The sequence below is a fragment of the Rhincodon typus genome, chromosome 6 (assembly GCF_021869965.1).
Source record: "Rhincodon typus isolate 14 chromosome 6, sRhiTyp1.1, whole genome shotgun sequence".
Classification (NCBI taxonomy): domain Eukaryota; kingdom Metazoa; phylum Chordata; class Chondrichthyes; order Orectolobiformes; family Rhincodontidae; genus Rhincodon; species Rhincodon typus.
The window spans coordinates 14478926-14502790 of NC_063337.1; the positions used below are offsets into that span (position 1 = coordinate 14478926).

General features: G+C 41.6%; 1 protein-coding gene across 2 annotated transcripts in view; it reads left to right on the plus strand.

Moving 5' to 3' along the window:
• Positions 1-23865, plus strand: part of slc9a7 (solute carrier family 9 member 7) — a 135659-nt gene that overhangs the window by 55357 nt on the left and 56437 nt on the right. For both annotated transcript variants that reach the window (XM_020517308.2, XM_020517316.2), the window contains exons 3-8: positions 6484-6561; positions 11036-11112; positions 13417-13529; positions 16927-17032; positions 17337-17478; positions 20687-20792. In XM_020517308.2, the coding sequence (XP_020372897.1) occupies positions 6484-6561; positions 11036-11112; positions 13417-13529; positions 16927-17032; positions 17337-17478; positions 20687-20792 (622 nt within the window). The remainder of the gene's footprint in view (positions 1-6483; positions 6562-11035; positions 11113-13416; positions 13530-16926; positions 17033-17336; positions 17479-20686; positions 20793-23865) is intronic.

Sequence of the window (23865 nt, forward strand, 5' to 3'; positions counted from 1 at the left end):
TCCTTTTTATGTTAGAATGCATTATAATCATTCCAAGAATATTACTGAAAAATGACACAATTTTGACACAGCTTTTCATTTTGCACTCACCAGGCTAATTTGTAAGAAGTACTAAACTAAAGGAAAGGCAACATTTTTACTGAGAGGAAAGTGCTGAGTAGTTGGTAAGTGGGCTCTGGTAGAGTCATTGCTGTGGAAAATGTTCCAGCTGATGACAACTGACGGTTAATTGTCAAGCTTCGTTTAAATTTTAAACCAAGCAGATTGACTCCGTTTTGACAAGTTATTGCTCTGAAAATTGAGCCAAAAATTATTACCTGCTTTTGTTGAGTTGAAACAAATACAGTATGTGCAGACAGAATGTATTGTAATCATAGGCTGGTTGGGTTCAGTTGGTAATTTTTTGTGAAGAGTGATATTCTTTTTCATTTGATCTGCCAGTCTCTGGGATGTACAGCCTTTAGACTAAGCATCATACCCGCACTGAAACTACATAAACCACATTACTTATTTGTGCGTTAGAACGAATGTCTCTTTAATGGCAGTATCTTGTTGGTGGTGAACACCACTTGTGTTACTTCCACATAGTAGCAATGTGAAACAGCTAGTGTCACATATTGTTCAAAACTTTGAGATAGACCACCCTGGAAGGGTAGGGTAAGTGAGACTGGGTACTTTTAAGTCTCAAGAGTGACAACTTTAATCCTGTTCATAAATTTGTACATTGTGCAATGTGAAATTATCTTAGCAGGGTAGTTATTATCTTGCAAGTTGGTTTTGATGCACTCCATTTCTGCAGCAAGGTTGCACTGTGAACAAATGGCTCGGGCCTTATAATAATACCAGTTAACTGTCACTGATCAACTGGCACATTCTCTATGACAATGCCTCTGTCAATTAGAGCCCACTTGCCAACCCATCAACACTGTCCTCTCATACAATATAAGTGTTGATTTAACTTCACTTTGGTATTTCTTGTTAATTGTCCTTTTGAATGCAAGATGAAACACATGGAAATGAGGTTTCTTTGTTCAGCAGAACGTAAGGTCTAAACTGTTAAGCAACTATTTGTTTCCCAAGGATAGTTGAAAAACGGTCAAAAAGTACCAGGAAACTTAAAGTAATTGCTATTGCTGAAGAAATAGTACAGAGAAAACTTAATATCATTAAAACTGACAGGTTCCCCTACTGTCCTGCACCATAGGGTCCTAAAACCAAAGTTGCTGCAGAAACGGTGAACGAATTGATTGTAAGGAGTTTTCGAAGATTACATTCTGGTCCCAGCAGAATTGTAAACTGCAAATATAATGCACTTGTTCAACAAAGCAGACAGACAGAAAATAGGAAACTACAGGCCAGTTAGTCTTACATTTATCATTTTGAAAAGGTTTGGAAGAAGGTAGTGACTGGACATTTAGAAAACAGAATTAGGCAGCCTCAATGTAGTTTTGTGAAACAGGAAATAGTGTTTTGGCAAATTATCGGAGCCCTTTGTGAGGAGAACTGGTAGATGTCATTTGAATTTGGGTTGTCTTGTGAGAATGGTTGAGCAAATTAGATATACATTTATTGAAGATTTGAAGAAAATGTGATCATGTTGAACAGCTGAAATTTCCAGGACGTTTCACTGGATAGCTGCTGAACAGATGATTTCCCTTTTTTTGCAGGATTCTTGAACCAGGTAGCCTCCCATTTAACACTGATGAGGAATTTCATCTTTTAATTTGCCACTAAAACCATTAGTTTTTGGAGTTCTCTCCCTCCTGAGAACTGTGAAGTCTGAATCTAAAGTCCAACAGTAACTATACCTTCTAATGCATTTCATTGGCTTTAAGGTGCTCTAAGACATCTGGTGGTCATGATATGTTACTGAATGGTGGAGGGGGGCTTGACTGGCTATATGGCTTATTCCTGTCCCTAGTTTTTGTTTATTTCTCGCCTGAAAAGTTGCAATAGTAAGTCGAGTTTCTACTTTCCCAGGACGACATTTCAAGTGAACAAACCTGCATTTTTTTTTTTGATACAGAATCTCATCACAAATGTCAGTAGCATCCCAAGATGCTTCATGTAGAATAAATTGCTTTAATTGTAATAGCTGTGACCTCGGCAACCAATCCACCAGTCACGCTGTCCCTCAGCAGGAGTTCACAAACAGTGATAGCAATCTGTTTAGTTCATCTCAATTGTTGCAATTTGATAAGTGGAACTTTACAGCTCAGACTGAATTCTTGTCTTCTTTGGGGTTTTGGAGTTAATTTGTAACAAATTGCTTCAATTCCTCCTTCTTCATCCTTCACCACTCCCCAGGCAACTATTTCCAAAACCTATTTCAAACCCTTCCCAAGCCAGAGGCAACACTGTTTTCACTTTCCTTTCACTTGTATTTTCTGTCCTTTGCCACCTATTGAGTACGCAAACAAGAATTATAGCTTTTGTAAAACTTCAAAGAACAGCAATCAATATATTTTTATATGGCTTTCCAATTAAATACATTAAGTGAAGAGCCTCAAATTTTTGTAATTTGTACTTATGAAGAAACATGTTTAAATAATCTTGCTCCCAAAATACGTTGTGAGAAATACTGAAACGAGTTCACCTTAATTCGTGTGTTTTTTTTTATTTTGTTACTATGTTGTGAAAATTGCTGGCAAGGACAACATTAATTGTCTATCCCTACTTGTCCTTGAGAAGGTGAGCCTGTGAACATCTGTAGTCCACAGTGACTTTTTAGGAAGGGAGTTCAAGGATTTGGACCAAACAACACCGAAGAATCAATAATCTAGTTCTTTCCAGGATGGCCAATGGCTTATAGGGGAACTTGCAGGTGGTGACGCCCCCAGGCATCTGCCCTTGACTGTCTAAATGGTAGAGATCATGGGTTTAGTAGGTGCTGTTGAAGGAGCCGTGGTGAATTTCTGCAGTGTATCTGCAGATGGTACTCGCTGCTGCCACTGTGCATGGAGGGATTGAATGTTCAATGTGATGGATTGGATGTCAATCAAATCCAGGCCTGCATTGTCCTGGATGATGTTGACCCTCTTGAGTGCTGTTGGAGCCGCACTCATCCAGGCAGGTGGATAGTTTTCCATCACACTCCTGACTTGTGGATGACGGACAGGTTTTGAGGAAACAGAAGTTGAATTACTGCACAATTCCCATGCTGCTCCCATGGCCACTGGATTTATACTGTCTGTGCTGCAAATGTTCATTCCCCTGCAAACCCCAACTCCTATCATGTTCATTCCCTCCAACACTGATGCACAGTAGCAGCAGTGAGTTTCATCTGTAGATGCACTGTAGAAATTCACCACGGTTCTTCGTTCAACAGCACCTTCCAGACCCTTGACCTCTACCATCTAGACAGTTTGCTTCAAAATCCTGGAGGTACATAGGAGGAAAAGTCAGCCCAGGTTTTTATTTCAGCGATTCAGAGTTTGGACATGGTGGGAGGGGACAGTATTCGAGTTTGTGACATCTTGAGATCAGCTGTGATATTCCTGAGGTTGAATAACACATTCACGTGTGAAGAACAATCACTTGAGAGTCAGCATCGAAGACCACAGATGAAAGGAAAACCACATCTTAGTGCTATACAATTATATGTGCAGCAAACGGACAGTAGGCAGAATCTGTTGTGGAGCAATCTAATGATAACCAAGAAAGGTAGAATTCTCTTTCTGCATGTATTATTCCTATTGTTGCCATGAAGTTTAAGTGATGTTGTCTTTAAAAAGTCCCTAAATAATCATCTGACTAAATTTGCAATGCAGTGGATCTCCCCTAGCAGTCCAGTTTGAATCATGAAACTACCAAACGGGGCAGTGAAAACTCCCCACTGTCAGGCAGTACTGTGGTGGCTACTTTTGAAAGTAAACAAATTTTTGTGCTTTTGGAAAACTTCCTACTTAATCAGAACAACAATATTGAGTACAACTTGGTTTTTTTTTCAAGCTTCCTTTATTTGACTTTTTTTTTGACCCAGTCCTCACCCCCAACATTTTCCTTTCAGAGATCCTGATTCCTACTCTGGAGTCATTCCTTGAATTCTGGTCCCTGCCTAGCACTTGACCCAAGCGAGCACATACAGTAACTTATGGGAGCTTTTGATAATGGATAGCAGAAGAGCGGTTTCATAGCTGAACTGAGTTCTGAGTTTCATTTGAAATCCACCCTTGCTCAGATCCCAGCTCGGTTTGTTAGGGAGTGATGAGGACTGGACAATTTGGTTTTCATATTCCCATCGCCCCAGTGTATTTCAGAGAGGCATCCCTACTGGTTCCTTGTTTAAGAGCACAACGTGGCACCAAATTTCCTGCTGCCCACACCACCCTCCTCCCCCCAACCAAGGTAATCACTTGCATATTTATCCAAGTGGGATCAAGATCCTTAGGGGAGCTATTTAGACATTCCTGTGTTATCACAGTTAATATCCCAACCTACTTGCTCAGGAAGTTGTGGAATGTCATTTTAGAGTCAGAGTTATGGAGTGAGAAAACAGACCTTTTGGTCCAAGTCAAACATGCCGACTCCTGGTCCATTTCCCCCCAAACCTTTCCTATTCATGTACTTGTACTTGTATAAGTGTATTTTAAACATTGTAACTGTGCCCACATCCACCACTTCCTCAGGAACTCCATTCATATGCAAACTACCCTCTAAGTTTTAAAAAAAAAATGTTGCCCATCATGTCTTTTTTTTTTAAATCTCTCTCCTCTCACTTTTTGAACAAAAATGTGCCCCTTAGTCTTGAACTCTTCCAACTTCGGGTTAATGGTAGGTGTCTTTTTCCTATCTATACCCCTCACGATTTTATAAACAGCTGTCAGGTGACCTGTCAACCTCCTATGCCCCAGGGAAAATGTCCCAGCTTATCCAGCCTTCCATACCCAGCAACATCCTGATAAATCACTTCTGAACCCTCTCCTAGCTGTAATAATATCCTTCCTTTAACTGGGTGACCAGGACTGGACACAATACTCCAGAAGAGGCCTCACCAACGTAATACTTTGATAATGGATCAGAATCATAGAATAGTTCAAGTGCAGAAGAGGGCCAATCAGCCTATTGTGTTCATATACTCTTTCGTAAGAACTGCACGTCTAGTTCCATGCAGCTTTTCTGCAGATCTGCAATTGTTTGCCTCTTCTGATGATTGGCCAATTCTCTTTTGGAAGTAAGCAACACTGGTGCAGAGGTAAATACCACATTGGCTTTCTTGGTGAGTTGATTTGAGTACAGGAGCAGGGATGTCTTGCTGCAATTGTGCAAGGCCTTATTGAGACCACACCTGGATTCCTACTGGCCTCCTAATCTGAAGAAAGATGTTCTGGCTATGGAGGGAGTGCAATGAAAGATTACCAGACTGATTCCTGGGATGACAGGATTGACGTATGAAGAAAGACTGCATCAGTTATGACTGTATTCACTAGAGTCCGTTGGAATGGGAGGGGAGCTCATAGAAACCTATAAAATTCTAAAAGACCATTCAAGACTAAGATGAGAATTTTCTTCACCCAGACAGTAGTCAACCTGTAGATTCTTCTGACACTGAGTGCTTGAGGCCAAAACATTTATATATTTCATCTTGAAAATATTCATGTATTATAAATATATTTGTTAGGGTTAAAGGGATCAAAGGGTATGGGACAAGAACAGGAACAGAGTACTGAGTTGCATGATCAGCTGTGATCATATTGATTAGTGGAGCAGGCTTAAACAGCTGAATGGCCAACTTCTCCTTTTTTCTATGTTTCTATGAAATCCACAATTGAATCTACCTCCACCTGCATTCTCATGCAGTGTATTCCAGATGCTAGCCAAGTGCTATGTCTTCTGTTGTCGTGTCTGGTTCTTTTGGTATTCTCCTTAAATTGATGTCCTTTTCCTTCATTCATTTGTGATATTTGGGTATTGCTGGCTGAAGGTGGTGATGAGCCGCCCTTTTGAACTGCTGCAGTCCATGTGGTGTAGGTAGACCCACAATGCCTTTTAGGGAGGGAGTTCCACGAAATCAGTGCAATGTCATTGAAGAAGCATTGATTTAGCTCCAAGTCAGGATATTGAATGTCTTGGAGGGGAACTTGCAGGAACATCCATATGCATCTGTTTCCCTTTTCCTTCCAACTGGAAGAAGTCTTGGGTTTGGAAGGTGCTGCTTAAGGACCCTGGGTGAGTTGCTGCAGTGCATCTTGTAGATGGTACACTCTCTGCTAGTATGTGTTGGAGATGGATGAGGTAAATGTTGAAGGGGATGATGGAATGTCAATTATTTCAATTATGTTTCATTATAACTTTTCATTGGTTCAGTACAAATAGTACTGGGGTGAAAAGTTATCAGGGTAGGTGGGAAGGAGGATTTGAAGTGAGTCAGATCAGTTTTGATCTTCTCGAATGGCAGAACAGGCTTCATATAATCTTGGGTGTTGATCTTGTTTGGATCTGTATGACATTTAACGCCAAAACACCCTTTTGTATCCTTTGCAGGTAACCTTTGACCCTGATGTTTTCTTCAACATTTTGCTACCTCCAATCATATTCTACGCAGGATACAGCCTCAAAAAGGTAATTGTAGTGTGGAATAAACACTGTCACACACAACTCTTGTCAGTCTTATTGGTTGGGTGAGAAAAGCAGCATCAACTTTGACTGGGATATGACTTGTTTCTGCTGAGCTGCTAAAATCTTTGTCTTTTTAATGACAGTCAATAGAAGGACGAGTTTCAACCTTGCATGACGGTTGAAAATTCATGGAGATCTCAAATACCAGACTGCATCCCTGACTCATTCTGAACTGACTGTGTTTGTTCATTGTGGCTGTTACCTCACTACTTCTCAATAGACCCTGTGTGAAACCAAAACGGAAATTGCCGGAGAAACTCAGCAGGTCTGGCAGCATCGGTTAACATCTCCGGTCCAGTGACCCTTCTTCAGAACGCACCAGTTTCCACTAATTACTTTAAATCTATGCCCTCCAGTGGTTGACATCGTAATATTATACACTAATTGAATCAGTCTCCCTTGTTGCAGTGAAAACAAACCCAGCTTCTTCAGACTTCCCTCAGAGCTAAAATTCTCCATTCCTGGCAACATCCACATGCATCCTCTTTATATCCTATCAAGAGTGATGACACCTTTCTGTCATGCAGTGACCAGAGCTCGACACTGTACTCTAGCTGTGATCTAACAAGTGTTTTATAAGGTTTGAGCAGAACCTCCCTGATCCTGTGCTCTTTGCCTTAGTTAATCAAGGCAATTATACCTTGTGCCCACTTCACCGTTTTCTCTGTGTATCTCTATCTGTGGACATGCACTCCAAGGTCCCTCCATTCCTGCATACTTCTCAGAATCATACTTTTCTCCAGGTTTCTAATGAGATTTTCATGTTCTGACCAGTTTGCCATGTGAAACCTTACCAACCCCTGTCCAACAGACGTTTCTAAAATCCATGTTGACCACATTAAATGCACTCTGCTCATTGCCCGTCCTTGTTACCTCCTTCAAAAAATTTGATCGTCAGATATGACCTTCCCTTAGCAAATCCCTGCTAACTGCCTTTGATTAATCCAAAATGATGATTTATACTGACACAAAATGTCTGAGTAATTATTCCTCCATCAAGGTTAAGCTGATTGATCAGTTTAGTCTATCCCTTCCTTCCTTTTTAAACAATGGAACAACATTAGCAATCCTGTACAACCATATCTGTAGCCGGAGAGGATTAGAAAACTGATCAGAGCCTCCCATGTTTCATCTCTTCCTTCCCTTAGATGTATGGCATACACTTCAGCTGACTCTGGGTGTTCTTGCGCTTTAATGAATTCAAAACATCTAATATTCCCTCCCTCGCTGTTTGTCCTACGCAATACTTCACACTCCTTCTTCATACTTGCTTCTCATTGGAAAACAAATACAGAATATTAATTAAAAATCCTGCCCACATCTTCTGCTTTCACACCTAAATTCCTGTTTTAGGTCTGTAGATAGTCCTACTCCTTCCTGGCCTTCCTTTTTTCTTAGTTATCCTCTTGTTCTTTAAGCATAACCTGTCTTACAAAGATATTTAATGTTATATTAACAGAAGGAAATAGAACTAGGATAGTGCTGTGCTGTCAGATCGATCTAGTTTTGAATGAGACATTAAATAGAGGCCAAAAACAAAAGTTGCTGGAAAAGCTCAGCTGGTCTTGGGCAGCATCTGTGAAGAAAAAAAATCGGTTAACGTTCCAGGTCCGGTGACCCTTCCTCGGAACAGTGGACCCAAAACGTTAAGTCTGATAATTTTTTTTCTTCACAGATGCTGCCAGACCTGCTGAGCTTTTCCAGCAACTTTTGTTTTTGTTCCTGATTTGCAGCATCTGCAGTTCTTTCGTTTTTTTTTTTGTTAAACAGAGGCCATTTCAGGTGCAAAGAAAGATCCTTTGGAATGTTTTTGAGTGGATCAAGCAAGACAGTTCTCGCTGTACAGCATACATTGCTCAACCACCACTTAAAAAAAAAAAAAAATGATTTCACTGCTGTTTGTGGGACCTTGCTGTGAACAAATTGGCCACTATTTCTTGCGGTTACACCATTGCACTTCGGAGGCACAAGTGCTGCTACCAATCCTTGATTGACATCTTCACATGATAATGAATGGTGGCTAATGAGTAACTTTGCATTTCCTGCTATCCCCATAGACTGGCTGAGACAAGGAACTCGCTACTCAAAAATTCCATGCATAATCTCATATCTAATACTCCAGGCCAGTATGTAACTAACAAACATAAAGCGTATAAATTAAATCTCCTGAATCTGGATGTCAGTAATAGCTGCAGAGCTGGCATAAACTGTTTGTGTGCATCTTTCTGGAATTTGAGCCATTATAATGTTGTTTTGTATATTTTTAAATGGTCAAAGGAACTGGCTTGATTTTTGTATAAATGCATGAAAAAAATAGAGCATATTCTGCCAAGAAAGAAGAAACTCCAGCCTAGCAATTGCATCAATGTTTTCCAGGTCCAGCAGTGTACCACAAAGATCAGAAATGAGACCCTTTATATACGTATCTAACAAACATTATAGATGATATTGTGGTAAGATATGTTAAGAATTTTGCAGACAACACCAAGATTGGTAGAGTAGTTAATAGTAAAGAAGATGGTTGTAGGTTACAGGAAGATGTAGATGGGCAGACCAGCGGCAGATGGTGTTTAACCCTGATAAGCATTAGATGATGCACTTTCAAAGAAGAGACAAGATGTGGGAGATAACAAGGTGTAGAGCTGGATTAACACAGCAGGCCAAGCAGCATCAGAGGAGCAGGAAAGCTGACGTTTTGGGTCTAGACCCTTCTTCAGAAATGGGGGAGGGGAAGAGGGAGGCAGGTAGAAGATGGATAGAGGAGACACAAGTCAAAGAGGCGTGGATGGAGCCAGTAAAGGTGAGTGTAGGTGGGGAGTTAGGGAGGGAATAGGTCAGTCCAGGGAGGATGGACAGGTCATGGAGGCGGGATGAGGCTAATAGATAGAAGATGGGGGTGGGGCTTGAGGTAGGAGGAGTAGATAGGTGGGAGGAAGGACAGGTTAGGGAGGTAGGGATGAGCTGGGCTGGTTTTGGGATGCGGTCGGTGGAGGGGAGATTTTGAAGCTTGGATGATGAGGAAGTATTTAATGAGCAGGACATTGGGCTTAGAGGAACGGAGGGATCTTGGCGTAATTATTCACAGATCTCTGAAGTTGGCAGAGTACATGAATAGGATAGTTAAGAAGGCATATGGAACATGCTTGCATCAGTAATGGCATAGAGTATAGGAACAAGGAGGAAATGTTGGGGTTGTACAGATCATTGGTCAGGCTATAGCTGGAGTACTGTGTGCAGTTCTGGTCACCTCATTACAGGAAGGATGTGATAGCACTAGAGGGGTTACAGAGGAGATACACCGGAACATTGTCTGAGATGGAGAAATTGAGCTATGAGGCGAGATTAGATAGGCATGGATTATTTTATTTAGAGTTGAGAAGGCTGAGTGGGAATATTATTGAGGTGTGTAAGATTGAGGGGTATGGACAGGGTGAGTAGAGAGCAGCTGTTCCCCTTGGTTGAGGGATCAACCCCAAGAGGGCCTTTTAGGCTAAGGGGCAGAGATTCAGAGAGGATTTGTAGGAAAAACATTTCGCTCTGCAGGTGATGGGAATCTGGAATGAAACTTTCCAGATCCTAACCACTCTAAAAATGAGTTAACACTTATTAACTCTCTTGTCATTTGAATTCTCCTGCACTTTTGTATTTCCTCTGTAGTTCATTTGCCCACCTTTTCCATTTTCACTTGCTTAAAATCTACTACATTTAAATGATTTTTTTTCCCAGTTATGTCATTAACTCTTTACACTCTCTCTCTACAGATGCTACCAGACCTGCTGATTATTTCCAGCCTTTTCTGTTTCTGAAAGCTGCCAGATAGGAAGGTGATCTTTTTAAATAGCTGCATTAAAAAAAAGTACACTTGCCACAATATGCTATCCCACCAACAAGGCCATATTTGAGCAATTTAGAAGCTGAAGGTTGAAGCTGTAATCAACTACATAAGGTTTCTAAAATACCCTGATGTTCAGGGAATAGTGTTCTCTCCTCAAATGGAATTGAGTAGTGCTATAAAATATTTTGATCAGGTTGATAAACTTCCTGGAAAAAAAGCCAACTTCCTTCACAAATGTCGTATTTTTGGCCCAGTAATTTATTTCCATATAAATACACTGCAACTCTAATGGCTGCTGGTGCGAGAAAAGTACATAATTGACGCTAGAGGCAAAAGAACAGCCCCATAATTTCTCTGATTCTAGAATGCCCATTTCAACTCTAGATACTTCTGCCTTCCCAGTATGATCTTTGCTCTGAGGAGAGAGAGACGGAGGGAAAGTGAACTGGGTCTATATGGATAACGTAACGAGTTGGCACAACTAAGATGGGCCCGGTAGCCACCTCCTATACGGAATGATTGATTGCCCTATGAGCTTGGACGATTACATGTTATAACTCTTATTTTGCTTCTCCATTGCAGAGGCATTTCTTCAGGAACCTTGGCTCTATCCTAGCATATGCGTTTATTGGAACTGCAGTGTCTTGTTTTGTCATAGGGTGAGTATCTGCTCAACATGAATAACTGAAAGAGACTCCTCAGCCAGTGCCATTTCACTTAGTCGCTGCGTGGTGAGGTGAAGGTTATCAAAGTTCTCCACTACTTCTCCTCAGTGTTATCATTTAAAGCTAAATGATTGGATGCAGTAGTAGTGATCCCTTTGCAACATTTTGTCTAACTGTGTGTTCCCTTTCCTGTGACCGCTTTGTCAATGTCAGCTAATAACAAATTCAGGGAAATAGAGGAGGTAGGAAGGATTTACAGGATTGTTGGTCATGTGAAATAAAGCGGAGCTGAGAGGAGGCTCATCTGGTCGAGTTGATAGTTTGTTTCTGTGATGGGAGAGTGAGTTAACTGGATTGCTGTTCGGAAGGACCAGAATGGGCTCAATAGGCTGAATAGCCCCCTTCTGTGCTGAACTATTCCATGATATTATCAAATTTTCCACAAAACTATGAATAAAAGAAGTTTACTTGCAATACTGTAGCTGCATAAGAATTGTCTATACTATTCCTTTACAAGCATGGGATAGAATTTAATCCATACTGTGGGTGCCTTACTGAAGAGCTGATTGAAGCACCTCATCATCCCTTTTTGGCAATACTCATTAACAGGCTGACTGCGAATCAACAACACCCCACCCAGATCTGCAACCAAGTTATAAAGGCTTTGCTCCTATTCTAATGGCCCCCCGTCCTCTCAACTCTCTCTTTACCCCCCCACCCCGTCTCGACCAACATACCCACACACAGGTATACACATGTACACATAAAAATATATATATGAATACACGTGTGCACACGTGCACACATTTACACAAGCACATGCACACATACACTTGTGTAAATATGTGCATATATATGTGTGCGCACACATGCTCACATACACATACATGCATGTACATATACATGTGTACAAATGCATGCCATGCACACATATATTTTATTTATTTATACATGCGTGCGTGTGCACACACCAACTCTCAAGCCTCACTATTGGGTTTGCAGTGGGGGAGAAAAGTTTGGGAAGCACTGCCCTGGCACAATTAGTGCCCTGCTCACTGCAAAAGCCAGGGCAGGGTATAAAACACTAGCTGCACTGCATCAAATCCTGATTTTAAACATGTGGCTAATGTTGTGAGAAAATCGTCCAATACTTTGTAATGTAAACTGTTCATAGAAGTGTTTCAAAAAATTAAGAGCTCTATTTTAATCCATAATGTGAATGTGTTTCATGAAAAATGATTACGTTATCATGAGTCAAACAGACTGGGGTTCAAGGATATTCTGCTTTATCTGGAATGTCAGTGAGATGTGGGGATCCCAGGGTTTGGATCAGGTGAGATGAAGTAGCATAAGGAAAGCCAGCCCATTAGAACCTTTAAATGACAGTGCGACTATTGTATTTGAGATTCCAAATATGATTTGCAACTTCAAAACATTTCATTAACGCACTGAAATCTCATTTATTACAGTGTTGCTTACAGATTATTTACTACTCGTATATTATTTACAAGATCACTGTGATATTCATGTTGTTTTTCTTTTGTTCTCTAGTGGTTTTTAAAAAAAAATGTAGAAAGAGACCCAAGCTGTGATAGCCATGGCTCAGTTGGTTCTACACTCTTTCCCACAAACCCCCCAACCCACCTCCTCCCAAATCACCAAAACCTTTTTCCAGGCTTTAGGCACAAAAATAAATCAAGGCTGACGCACTCCTGAGGGAGTGTTACACCATCAGAGACGCTATCTGTCAGACATGCTGTTAAACTGAGGCTCCATCTGCCTACTCTGACGGATGGTAACAGGCTGTATTTTGAAGCAAAAAACTGGGTAGTTTTTCCCCAGTGTCGTGACCAATATGTATCCCTCGTCAAGATCGCAAAAGTCTGATTTATCTGATATTGGGAGCTTGTTGTGTGCAAATTAGCCATCATGTTTCCTATTTTACAACAGTGGCTACACTGCAAAAGTGCTTCCTTGATATAATGCACTGTAAATCTCAAAAAAATGCTGTAGAATTAGAAATCTTTCTCTCTCTCTCAAAGTTCAGTTCATCTGGAGTTGAATACTAGTTAATGGTATTCCAGAAGAAACACCGTGTATTTTGGGAGGCAGATTTTCTAGTCTTCCACATGATGGAATATTTGTTGAAACTCTAGAGATTCGGTGTCTCGACTGGTTTCTTTTGAGATACAGTAAGAGTTTAGAGAATCTTCATCATACTTCTTCCCCTGTATTATCCTGTTGCCTTTCCCAATGATCTTTTTAAAAGGAAAACCTAAGTTCTTGTGCTTGTTCTAGAAACTTCATGTATGGAATTGTGAAGCTGATGTATGCTGTAGGACAACTTGAAGATGGGTTTTACTACACAGACTGCCTGTTTTTTGGTGCCATCATATCTGCTACTGATCCAGGTATGTATCAACACAGACGTGTTGAGGGATAAATGGATGTTAGGTTTGTGATTTCCACAATCCCACATCTGCTAGGTGGCACGGTGCCTCCGTGGTTAACACTGCTGCCTCACAGCGCCAGGGACCTGGGTTCGATTCCACCCTTGGGCAACTGTCGTCTGTGTGGAGTTTGCACGTTCTCCCCGTGTCTGCGTAGGTTTCCTCCCACAATCCAAAGATATGCAGGCTGTGTGGATTAGCCATGCTAAATTACCCATAGTATTCAGAGATGTGTAGATTAGAGGGATGTTAGAATTTTAGATGGTTCAATCAGCTTCCCTGTCATCTTCTGATACTCACTCAATCATAATCTTTCCTCTTCCAAAATCCTCAACTTCCTGTGTGCTTTTTGTAACCTTTCTAACTGACTGTGTGACCCACTCTATCTTTCTACAGTGACACGTTGTGAAATGTCCATGTCAGTAGGTTTTCAATCTTCTCAAGGTCCATATTTCAGCCTTGAATGTAGAATTGGTCCTCACAAATTGACTCTGCAAAACTTATAGGATCGAAGGACAGACTAACTTATTTCTTGAGTGTCGTCACTACGAAAAATGTTAGAACTGCATCAATGGTGAAAAACTAAATGCATGTTTTTGAACATGTCATGAAATGATGAGGAAGGGTATTGGATATGGTGGAAAAGGGAAGCTATCTAATTTTTTTTTCTGAAGAAGGGTCCAGACCTGAAACGTCAGCTTTCCTGCTCCTCTGATGCTGCCTGGCCTGCTGTGTTCATCCAGCTCCACACCTTGTTATCTCCGACTCCAGCATCAGCAGTTCTTGCTATCTCCAAGCTATTTAATTAAGTGCTTACCCTAACTCAAACTCATCAAATCCACACAGTGTAAAATATGAGTTAGTGACTGGCCCTGAGTCCATGCGAAGACTATAAACTGCTCTGATCAGAGAATACCTCGAATATTCTTTTCAGTTTTGGGTACCATGACAGAAGGGAAATTTGCTTTAAATAATGTTGAAAAAAGGCAACAAGACTGATCGAAAGAGTACTGGGTAATGAGGAAAAGTGTTGTTGTAGATGAGTTTAAAGTTGTGAAGCTGGTTGAAGCATGTTTTTGTGAATCTTTATCGTATCAAATCTTTATCTTTTGAGATGTCTTTTGTTCTTTGTTTTTGTCTTGAGGAGGTCTTGTGAAGGTGAAATTTTAGTGTGCAAAGAAGAAAATATAGGAGTTCTTCAAAATTCTTAGAAATCTGTTTCAGCTCACTATGCCCTATTCTTATTTTTCACCATTACTGTAGTTCATCTCTTCTTTATCATCTTCAAAGCCTTCAGGCCTTTCCTAAAGTGCAATGCCCACATTGGGATACACTACTGTACATCAACTGGGGCCATCTGGTGTTTTGTATCAGAATAGCATAAGTTTCCACTCTTGTATTCTCTACCTCCTATATACTTCAGCTTCCCATGTGTGTTTATTAACTGCTTTGTTAACCAGGCTGCTGCCTTCTAAAATTTATGTACTAGTGTTCCCAAGTCTCAGTCTCTCTCTCTCTCTTCTCATCTCCTTCAAAACCAGATCATTTAGCATGTCTCACATGTTCTCTTTTTGTTTATTTTATTCAATACAGAATGTCATGGGCTCATCCGTTACAGCAGCCTGCTTATAACCTTCAGAAATTTACCTGGTCCTTTTTCCACCATGTTTATAACCCTTGCAAGTTTTGTCATCTGCTAATTTGGAAATTGTGCTGCATTACTGGGACATAGGTCAGAATCTTCCATTTCTGTCAGAGATCTGGCTCACTTGCTGAGTAACTGGCTAGGTAGCATGGTGGCTCAGTGGTTAGCACTGCTGTCTCATAGTGCCAGAGACTCGATTGCACCCTTGGGTGATGTTCTGTGCGGAGTTTGCACATTCTGTGTGTCTGCGTGGGTTTCCTTCCACAGGATTCGTTCCACAGTCCAAAGATGTGCAGTTTAGGTGGATTGGCCAAGCTAAATTGCTCAGTGTCCAGGGATGTACAGGCTAAGCGGGTTAGCCCTGGGAAATGCAGGTTTACAGGGTTACGGAAGTGGGTGGGATACTCTTCAGAGGCCCAGTGTGGACTCGATGGACCAAGTGGCCTGTCTCCACATTGTAGGGATTCTAATCAAGACAGCCAACTTCTCACAGCAAGGCACAACCCCACACTTTCTTCCAGTTGGGCAGGTAAATCCTTTATCGGGGGAGGGAGGGAAGGGTTTCTTGGGGTTGAACAGATGTTTAGGGGTCGCTCAGTGGCCAAGCCCCTGCCCTATCTTGGGTCCTTTTTAATTTTCCACTAATTACCACAGATTGAGGGACTTCACCCCTTTCCCGTAACGGAGAGTCAGCCCTCACTGTCCATTCATGTTTTTGTCCCACCTGGAGCTAAGATAATTGCAGCACAGACAGGAATTGACCTATAATTATTAGTCATTAATTGTCCACTTAAGGGTCTCACTTGATAACAGGTGGCCCAAACTCGACAATCCGGTATCAGCACTGAATTCGGAGCGGGTAGTGGGGGCCTTCAGCTAATTAACATGTCTTCCAACTCTGGAAGATTCTACCAATACTGAGAGAATTAGTATATGGCCAGCGGTGTTTTGGATGTGTTGAAGTTAAGGGGGTTTGGAACTTGAAAGGCTAGTCAAGAGAGTAGTTGAGACTTGGGTGTAACACTGGATTTGGAAACTATCTCCCCAAAGTTGGCCTCTGAAACCATTGTTGATTCTTTCTTTTCTTTAGCTTTTGAAGCCTTGAATGTTCATGAATTGGAGTGAAGGTTTTCCAAGTCCGGTTTCATTTTCTGGACGACCTCGGTTGGTCTGGTATCATCTGTGGAGAGAGAATCAGAGTTAGCATTTCCAGTCCAATACGGCTCCTCTTTTGAGGTTCAATTCTGAAGGGGAGGTCAGTGTGGTGCCAATGTCACTAGACTAGCTAATGTCCCCAGAACCCCAAGCTAATGTTCTGGGGACATGATTTGAATCCTTTGGCAGGTGGTAACATTTTTAAATTCAATAAAAATGTGGGAGAAGAGTAAAGCTAGTCTAATGGCAATCATGTCAATTGTTGCAGAAACCTATCTGGCTCAGTAATGCTTTTTTTTAGGGATGGAAATGTGCTGTCCTTAGCCGGTCTGGCCTACGTGTGACTCCAGACCCACAGCAATGTGGCTAACTCTTCGGGCAGTTGGCGTTGAGCAATAAATGCTGGCCTGGCCAGTGATGCCCACATTCTCTTGATTTTAAAAACAAATGCTGCCAGACCTGCTGAGTTACTTCTACACTGACTCCAGCAATTTCTGTTTTTATTTCATGTTCCCAGCCTTATTTTGTTTTTTTTTTTTTTTTTTTTTGTTTTGACAGTGACTGTTCTTGCCATATTTAATGAGCTTCAAGTGGATGTTGACCTGTATGCTCTACTGTTTGGGGAAAGTGTGTTGAATGACGCTGTGGCCATTGTGCTGTCATCGTAAGTGGACATTTTACTTCAAATATTGAAAAAGACAATTGTTTCACATGTTCTCTGTGATGACTCACAGCAGAGTAAATTGTGTGAATTACTAGTGGAACGGTGAAACCTGTGGTGACGGTGAATTGTGGCTGGAGTCTGTCATAAAATAAATAACTTGAACTTGTGTCTTCAGAACAGAGGAGGGTGGGAAAGCCATTTTTGAATAATATGTTTATACCATGAGGAAAGTGAATTGGAGTATGTTTGTATGTGTCTTTCTACCTGTCTGTATGTAAAAGATTTTTTTTTTGTTTCTATGAAGGTCAATTGTTGCTTACCAGCCAGCGGGTGAGAACAGCCACACCTTTGATGCAGCAGCTTTCTTCAAGTGTGTGGGTGTCTTCCTCGGAATATTCAGTGGCTCTTTTGCCATGGGGGCGGTAACTGGAGTGCTCACTGCTCTGATATCCTTTTACTATGATTGTGGTGGTTAATCCAAATACACCAGATTCTGGTTATAATGGTGATCAAAACCCTGCGGGTTTGCTTGCAGCAAAGGGGTTTCATGCCTTCTGACTCCCTTCTCCACCTGGACTAGACAAACCCCAACTCAGCACTGCCGCCCCACCTACTCCCCTACTGGTTCGACCCCTTCTCCCAACCTTGGCCTCATCCCCAACATCCCCCTGCCTGACTTCCTTCACAGCCTGACCCAGTTTCCTATTTGCTGTTCCATTACAACACAGTCTCGTTTGTTTTTTGGAGCTTGACAACTGTGTTAAAGCAAATTTGCATTGTAGTGTTTGCAAAGGCACTTTTTTTTTGCCAATGGAATAATGAAAGAGCTTGCATTTATGTAACACCTTTCGCATCCTCAGATATGGATTAGTCAAAGCGTCTTGCATCTAACGAAACCAGCTATAAATTTGATAAAATTTCAACAAATTTGCACATTTGAAAGACCTCCCAAACAGCAGTACTATAGATAACCTAATGATTTGTTTCTTTTTTAAATGGTGGCTCAGAGAATAAAGCTATCCAAGTCGCTGCGATAGTTTCCCTGCTCTGCTTCAGGTAGTGCCCTGGGATCTTTTATGTGCACCAGCAACTACACCCTGTTGGCACTTTTCAAATATTTGTGTGACATGGGCATTGCTGGTTGGCCAGCATTTACTGCATGTCCCTAGCTGCCCTTGGACTGAGTGGCTTACTAGGCCACTTCAGACAGCAGTTGAGAGTCAACCACATTCCTGTGGGTCTGGAGTCAAATGTAGCAGTTGAGGATGGCAGGTTTCCTTCCCTGAAGGACTTTAGTAAGCCAGATGGATTTTTTCCAACAATTGGCACTGGTTTCTCAGTCATCAGTAGATTCTTAATTCCAGAATTTGTTGCAATTGAACTAAAAATTCCATCATTCGAACCCGCGTCCCCAGAACAATTTCTGGATAAATAGTTTAGCAATAACACCACGAGGCCGTTACCTCTGACAGCTCAACACACGAGTTACGCGCTGAATCCCGGATAATGTATCTGAATTAGAGCTTGAACGAAAAGCCTGTTCCTTCTTTGAGGATGGAGTGCTGCTGGTATCTGAATCTAGCGTCGTTGGAGGAATCTTCTCCCTCCAAATCTGTGGCTTTCACCTGCAGCTAAAACTGGAGAACTTGCTACGTTTTTAATGCAGTCAAAACATCACATTACGCCACTGACATGGGAGCTTTGTTGGACTGTTGAGTTTGGCCAGGCTGATGTTTCACTGTGTGTAACCACAGCAGTAGTTCAGGAGTGCTATTACAGATTTACTTCAAGTATTGATGAAGACCAGCCCAGCGGAGATTCATTCACAGAAGTGGATTTTCTGGAAAATTACTGGCCAGTACTTGTGCGCGTTTATTCATGTACCTGCAGGTGTGAAGATCATAATCAAGAGGCATTAATTGGACCACCAACTTCTGGATTATATTTGTTAAAAATTCCAAGTTCTTGGTGCAAACTATATTACCCATTGCACAGTTATTCTATAACTAGTCAAGAGTCTAACTGCCCACATCCCACCAAAGCAGGGTAGGAAATTTAATTTGATAGGTCTGGTCAATATTGAGCTAGTTTAAAATCCACTGTCACCCTTATGGTCCGTGCCACCCTGTGTGGTTAACTACACAGTTAGTGACTGGTGCAGGCCTCCGGGTAAGCTGAATCATAGAATCCCTACAGTGTGGAAACAGTCCCTTCGGCCCAACAAGTCCACACCGACCCTCAGAGCATCCCACTTAGACCCTCCCCCTATAACCCACCGAATCTACACATCCCTGGGCACTACGGGCAATTTAGCATGGCCAATCTACCTAGCTTGCAAATCTTTGGACTGTGGGAGGAAACCGACACAGACACGGGGAGAATGTGCATACTCAACAGAGACAGTCACCCGAGGGTAGAATCAAACCCGGGTCTCTGGTGCTGTGAGGCAGCAGTGCTACCCCAAGCTCTTCGAGAACAATAGGCAACCACAATCACTTTGACGGTGACAATGGTTGACAATAAATACAGCCCTGCCAGCGGTGGCTATATTCCGAAAGCAAATGAGGGGAGGGGATGGCCTATCATCGTTATGGTATTATCATTAGCTTAATAATCCAGAGATTTTAAGAGTCTAATATCACCATGAAACCATTGTTATAAAAAACTAACTGGTTCACTAATGTCCTTATAGGGAAGAAACTGCCATCTTTTCCTGGTCTGCCCTACACGTGACTCCAGACCCACAGCAACATGGTTGATTCTCAACTGCCTTCTGGGCAATTAGGGATGGGTAATAAATACTGGTCGAGCTTGCGACACCCACATCCCATGATTGATTTCAAAGAAAACAACTATTCAGATCATGCGTTGGCTGAAGAATAATGTACAACATGTCATTGTTGGTTCATTATTGGTGACTCCCTAATGGAGAACATGACATGCAGATGTTGTAGAAGGACATTCACAGGCTTCATAGTTGTAAATTCACATGTTTATAATTAGAAGAAATTTAATTCTGCTAGTTGACTGGGGATTTTATATTATACAAATGATTTGTCTCTTTTACAGTCACATATTAAAACTGTAGGTCATGGCTATGTTTGATTGTGACAGATCCGTTACGCGACAGGAACTCATTCGGACCAGTGAGTCTAGGCTGCCGCACTAATAAATAGCAAATTCTAAGTCATTACCACTGGCTGTGGTTTTTTTTTTTTTTTTTAATTCTTTCTTCACCCTCCCACATTTCTTGCCCAACACCATAAATGTGCCCCCTTCCCCTCCCAGACCTTGGTTTAAATATATCCAGAAAGCAGAAAATAATCATAATGGAGCCCTGGATGTTGGACTCTTGTCTCAAAAGAACATAGGAGAGAGAAAGCTCCCTGAGTAATATCCGTTAGCTTCTGGTTGACCTCGGCATGTTACATGCCTTACTCCAAACTATTCCCTGCCTCAAGGACAGAGAGATAAAACACCTGTTCCAACTGATCAGTGAAAAAGAATCCCTAGATCCCAAACGACTCGTGATTGAGCAATGCTCCCAGTCAACAATAGGACTGGTGTTTTCTCTAGAAAAGGTGATTTGTCTTTTGAATGAGATTCTTTTTGCATTCTGATCTTCAGCTATTGCCTTAACTGCTGCTGTCCCACGTCACCAAATTTACCAAACTGCACTGTTTCCCTCTCCTGGAGACCGCACTGTTTTTCTTGATGTCGTGGAGCACCTTTCTTCTTGCGGAAGCATGTGGCTTCACTGGTAAGTTAGTGACCTAGGAATAAGCGTCAGACAAAGATTGAAGTCCATTCCTTGGAAGGATGCTACAGACTTGACCTGTTCCTATCCTAGTACTGTTACTACGCATAATTCTGCTTTGGGAATGTCGTGGGTTTACCAAATAGTGTGTCAAAGATAAAATGGAATGCTAGTCAATTGTTGACTCCATTGGATTGGACTTGGCTGTTAGTTAAGTTAATGCTGGTTTGGTATTGAAATAAATAGATAAGTGGCTTCTGTTCCAAATCTGTATGTGGCTGGCCAGTTCTGATCACGGGAGTATTTAGGGTGGCATAGCCAATATAAATATCACTGCAATATATAATCACTGGGTTATTCACTGCATAGCCACATATAGCTGACATCTGAGAATTGTTTGGCAGGATACCTAAATTACATGGAAATGTTTTGGGTCTAGTAACAAACTTTCCTTTGATAAACCAGAATGTAAAGCAAGACTTTCTCTGTTGTCTACTTATAGCAATATCATAAATTTGAGTACAAGGAATGTTTATAATTTTCCAAGGGAATGTCTTTCTCTTTCATTCTCCTGCTGTAATCCCAATTCACGTACAATTTGGAGCTGGATTAACCCATATGAGCATAACCATGAACTTTAAGGTGTCCCCATTAGTATGTCATCCAATATTTGGAAGAAACCTCCAATCAGACACTTTTTGGTCATCCATTTTGAAGTCTGTCCAATTTCTTTCGAATGACTGCTGAAGACAACTGACTCTGGTGAGGTGAGAGTACTGAGTTGATGTGCAGGGTTTTGAAGGTGAGATCAGTGGAGCACCCCCAGGTTAGTCCATGCGATCACTGATATCCGTTTAACTCCCTCAACTGCTAGAGTTCAGTGTATCCTCCAGCAAACCATTTGAACAGAATTGCCATTATTCAAGTGAGGTTGTCACTTATTTGCTCTGTGAAATAAGTGAGGGTAGGAAACCATTACAAACGAAAGCATGACTACATCTTGCTGCTACTGAATGCTTGAGTGAACTGTCCTGTATTGACACTAGGTGTTAGTATTGCCATAATGTGCTGATCTCTGGAACCTAACCCAGAGCAATAAAGTGAAACAAAGCCTTAAACTTAGTCCCTTTTTGGTATAAATCCAAAAGACAAAGCTCCCTACGACACAAGGATGGGTTTCATTAATTGGTCTCAATCTCTGTGAGGATAGAGGATCATGAGGTCATCTCTTTGAAGATTGGGATTTAATTTGGGTGATGTTGGCCCAGTTGGAAACTGGGAGTCGTAGCTGCTTCTAGTAATGCTCCAGACACTGGAGGTGAGGACCAGACACAAGCAGAGATGAGGTTTTAAAGGGTGGGTGGCTAACAGCATCTCCGTTTTCCTTCTTAATGTGCTGACAGCCTGGCAATGGCCACCTTGTTCCCTGGCCAGCATTTTCTGTCTCAGGCTTGCTGCAGTGCTCCAATAAAGCTCAGCGCTTGGGAATTCTACAGCCTTCTGGACTCCATATCAAGTTCAGCAATTTTAGGGCTTGTGGCACCTTCTCTAATGTCTTTACCCCCCAACCCCCACACACCAGACTTGTTATCACATAGTCTGCTATTACACACAACGCATTGTTAGCCACTAATAGTCCCCATTGGCAGCTATTCATTCTCCCAGGCTGGTCTTTATCCATTCCTTTGTCTGTCTAACTGGTCTCTCTCTTTTTGGGTTCTATCTCCACCTATTGTTTACTCCTTAACCCCTCCTTCCACCCTATTTTCTACATCAGTTCTGAGGAAGGGTCACTAGACTTGAAACGTTAACTGATGTTGAGCTTTTCCAGTAATTTCAGTAAACTGGTTTTCTGGGAGCCCTTCTGAAAGCACAGAAAAGCTGTGTGATTCCTGTTCTGGTCCTGAGACACCACTGATTTTTTTTTTTACAAAAAATGGTCCACAGTATACGGCATTGCTGGAGCGTGCATTGCTAACTCCTAACTACCTTTTTGAAGGTGGTGGTGAGCTACCTTCTTGGACTGCTGCTGTCCACGTGGTGTCGACACAGCCACAGTACTGCTCGGAAGGGAGTTCCAGGATTTTGACTAAAGTTTCAAATTCCAGTGTGGTCAGGGATAATTGGCACTGATTGTCTCAATAAGCTGAATCAACATCCCACTGTAAGCAGGTAAGTTTCTTTAATGGCCTTTCCTGTCTCCAACTTAACTATGGGAGGTTTTCCCATCACTGGCAGACTCTCAGAATTAAGGCATGTTCCATGCAGCCAGGAGTTAGACTTAAAGTCTATCCAAAGCGTTTGATCAAAATGTTTGATAGGATTGGAACAAACTACTTTCACAAATAGGGTGGAATCCAAAACAAGGGTAACATAACCTTAAGGTTAGAGCGAGACTATATAGGCAACATTGTGAAATTTTCTTCACACAAAGGGCTTTGGAAATTTGTAATCCTCCTCCAACAGTTGTTGATATTGGGGTTGAGATTAAAATTTGCATTCTTAAATACAAATTAGGGGCAGATGTAGGCCATTTGGCCCCTCAGTCCCGGTCTGTCTTTCAATAAAATCTATTGTGTTTGTGTTTGTGTTTTGAACTACAATGCTCAGTGCAACAGAAGCATCATATCCTTCCTTTTACATTCAATTCCCCTTGTAAAAAGGATTACATTCCATTAGCCACCTTAATTACTTGCTGTACCTGCATACCAACTTTATGCACCAAGACACCCAGATCCCATTGCAGACCAGACTTTTGTGAATTTCCATTTTGCTTTACTGCTTTGATTCTACAGCTTGATTTGGTGCACCGACTTAAGCTTGACCCCTGACTCCTCTTGTTTAGTTCAAAGCCCTCTCTACCTTCCTGGTTATTTGTTTGATTGTTAGAACACTAGCCTTGACAAGGTTCAGGCGCAAACCATCTCAGCGATACACACCCCCCACTTTCCCTAGTTCTGATGCCAATGCATCAAGAACTGCAACTCAGTTCTCGCACGCTGGTCTTTGAGCCACATATTTATTTTACTTTTCATTCATTCAAAACTTAGATTGAAGGATTTTTATTCGATGAGGA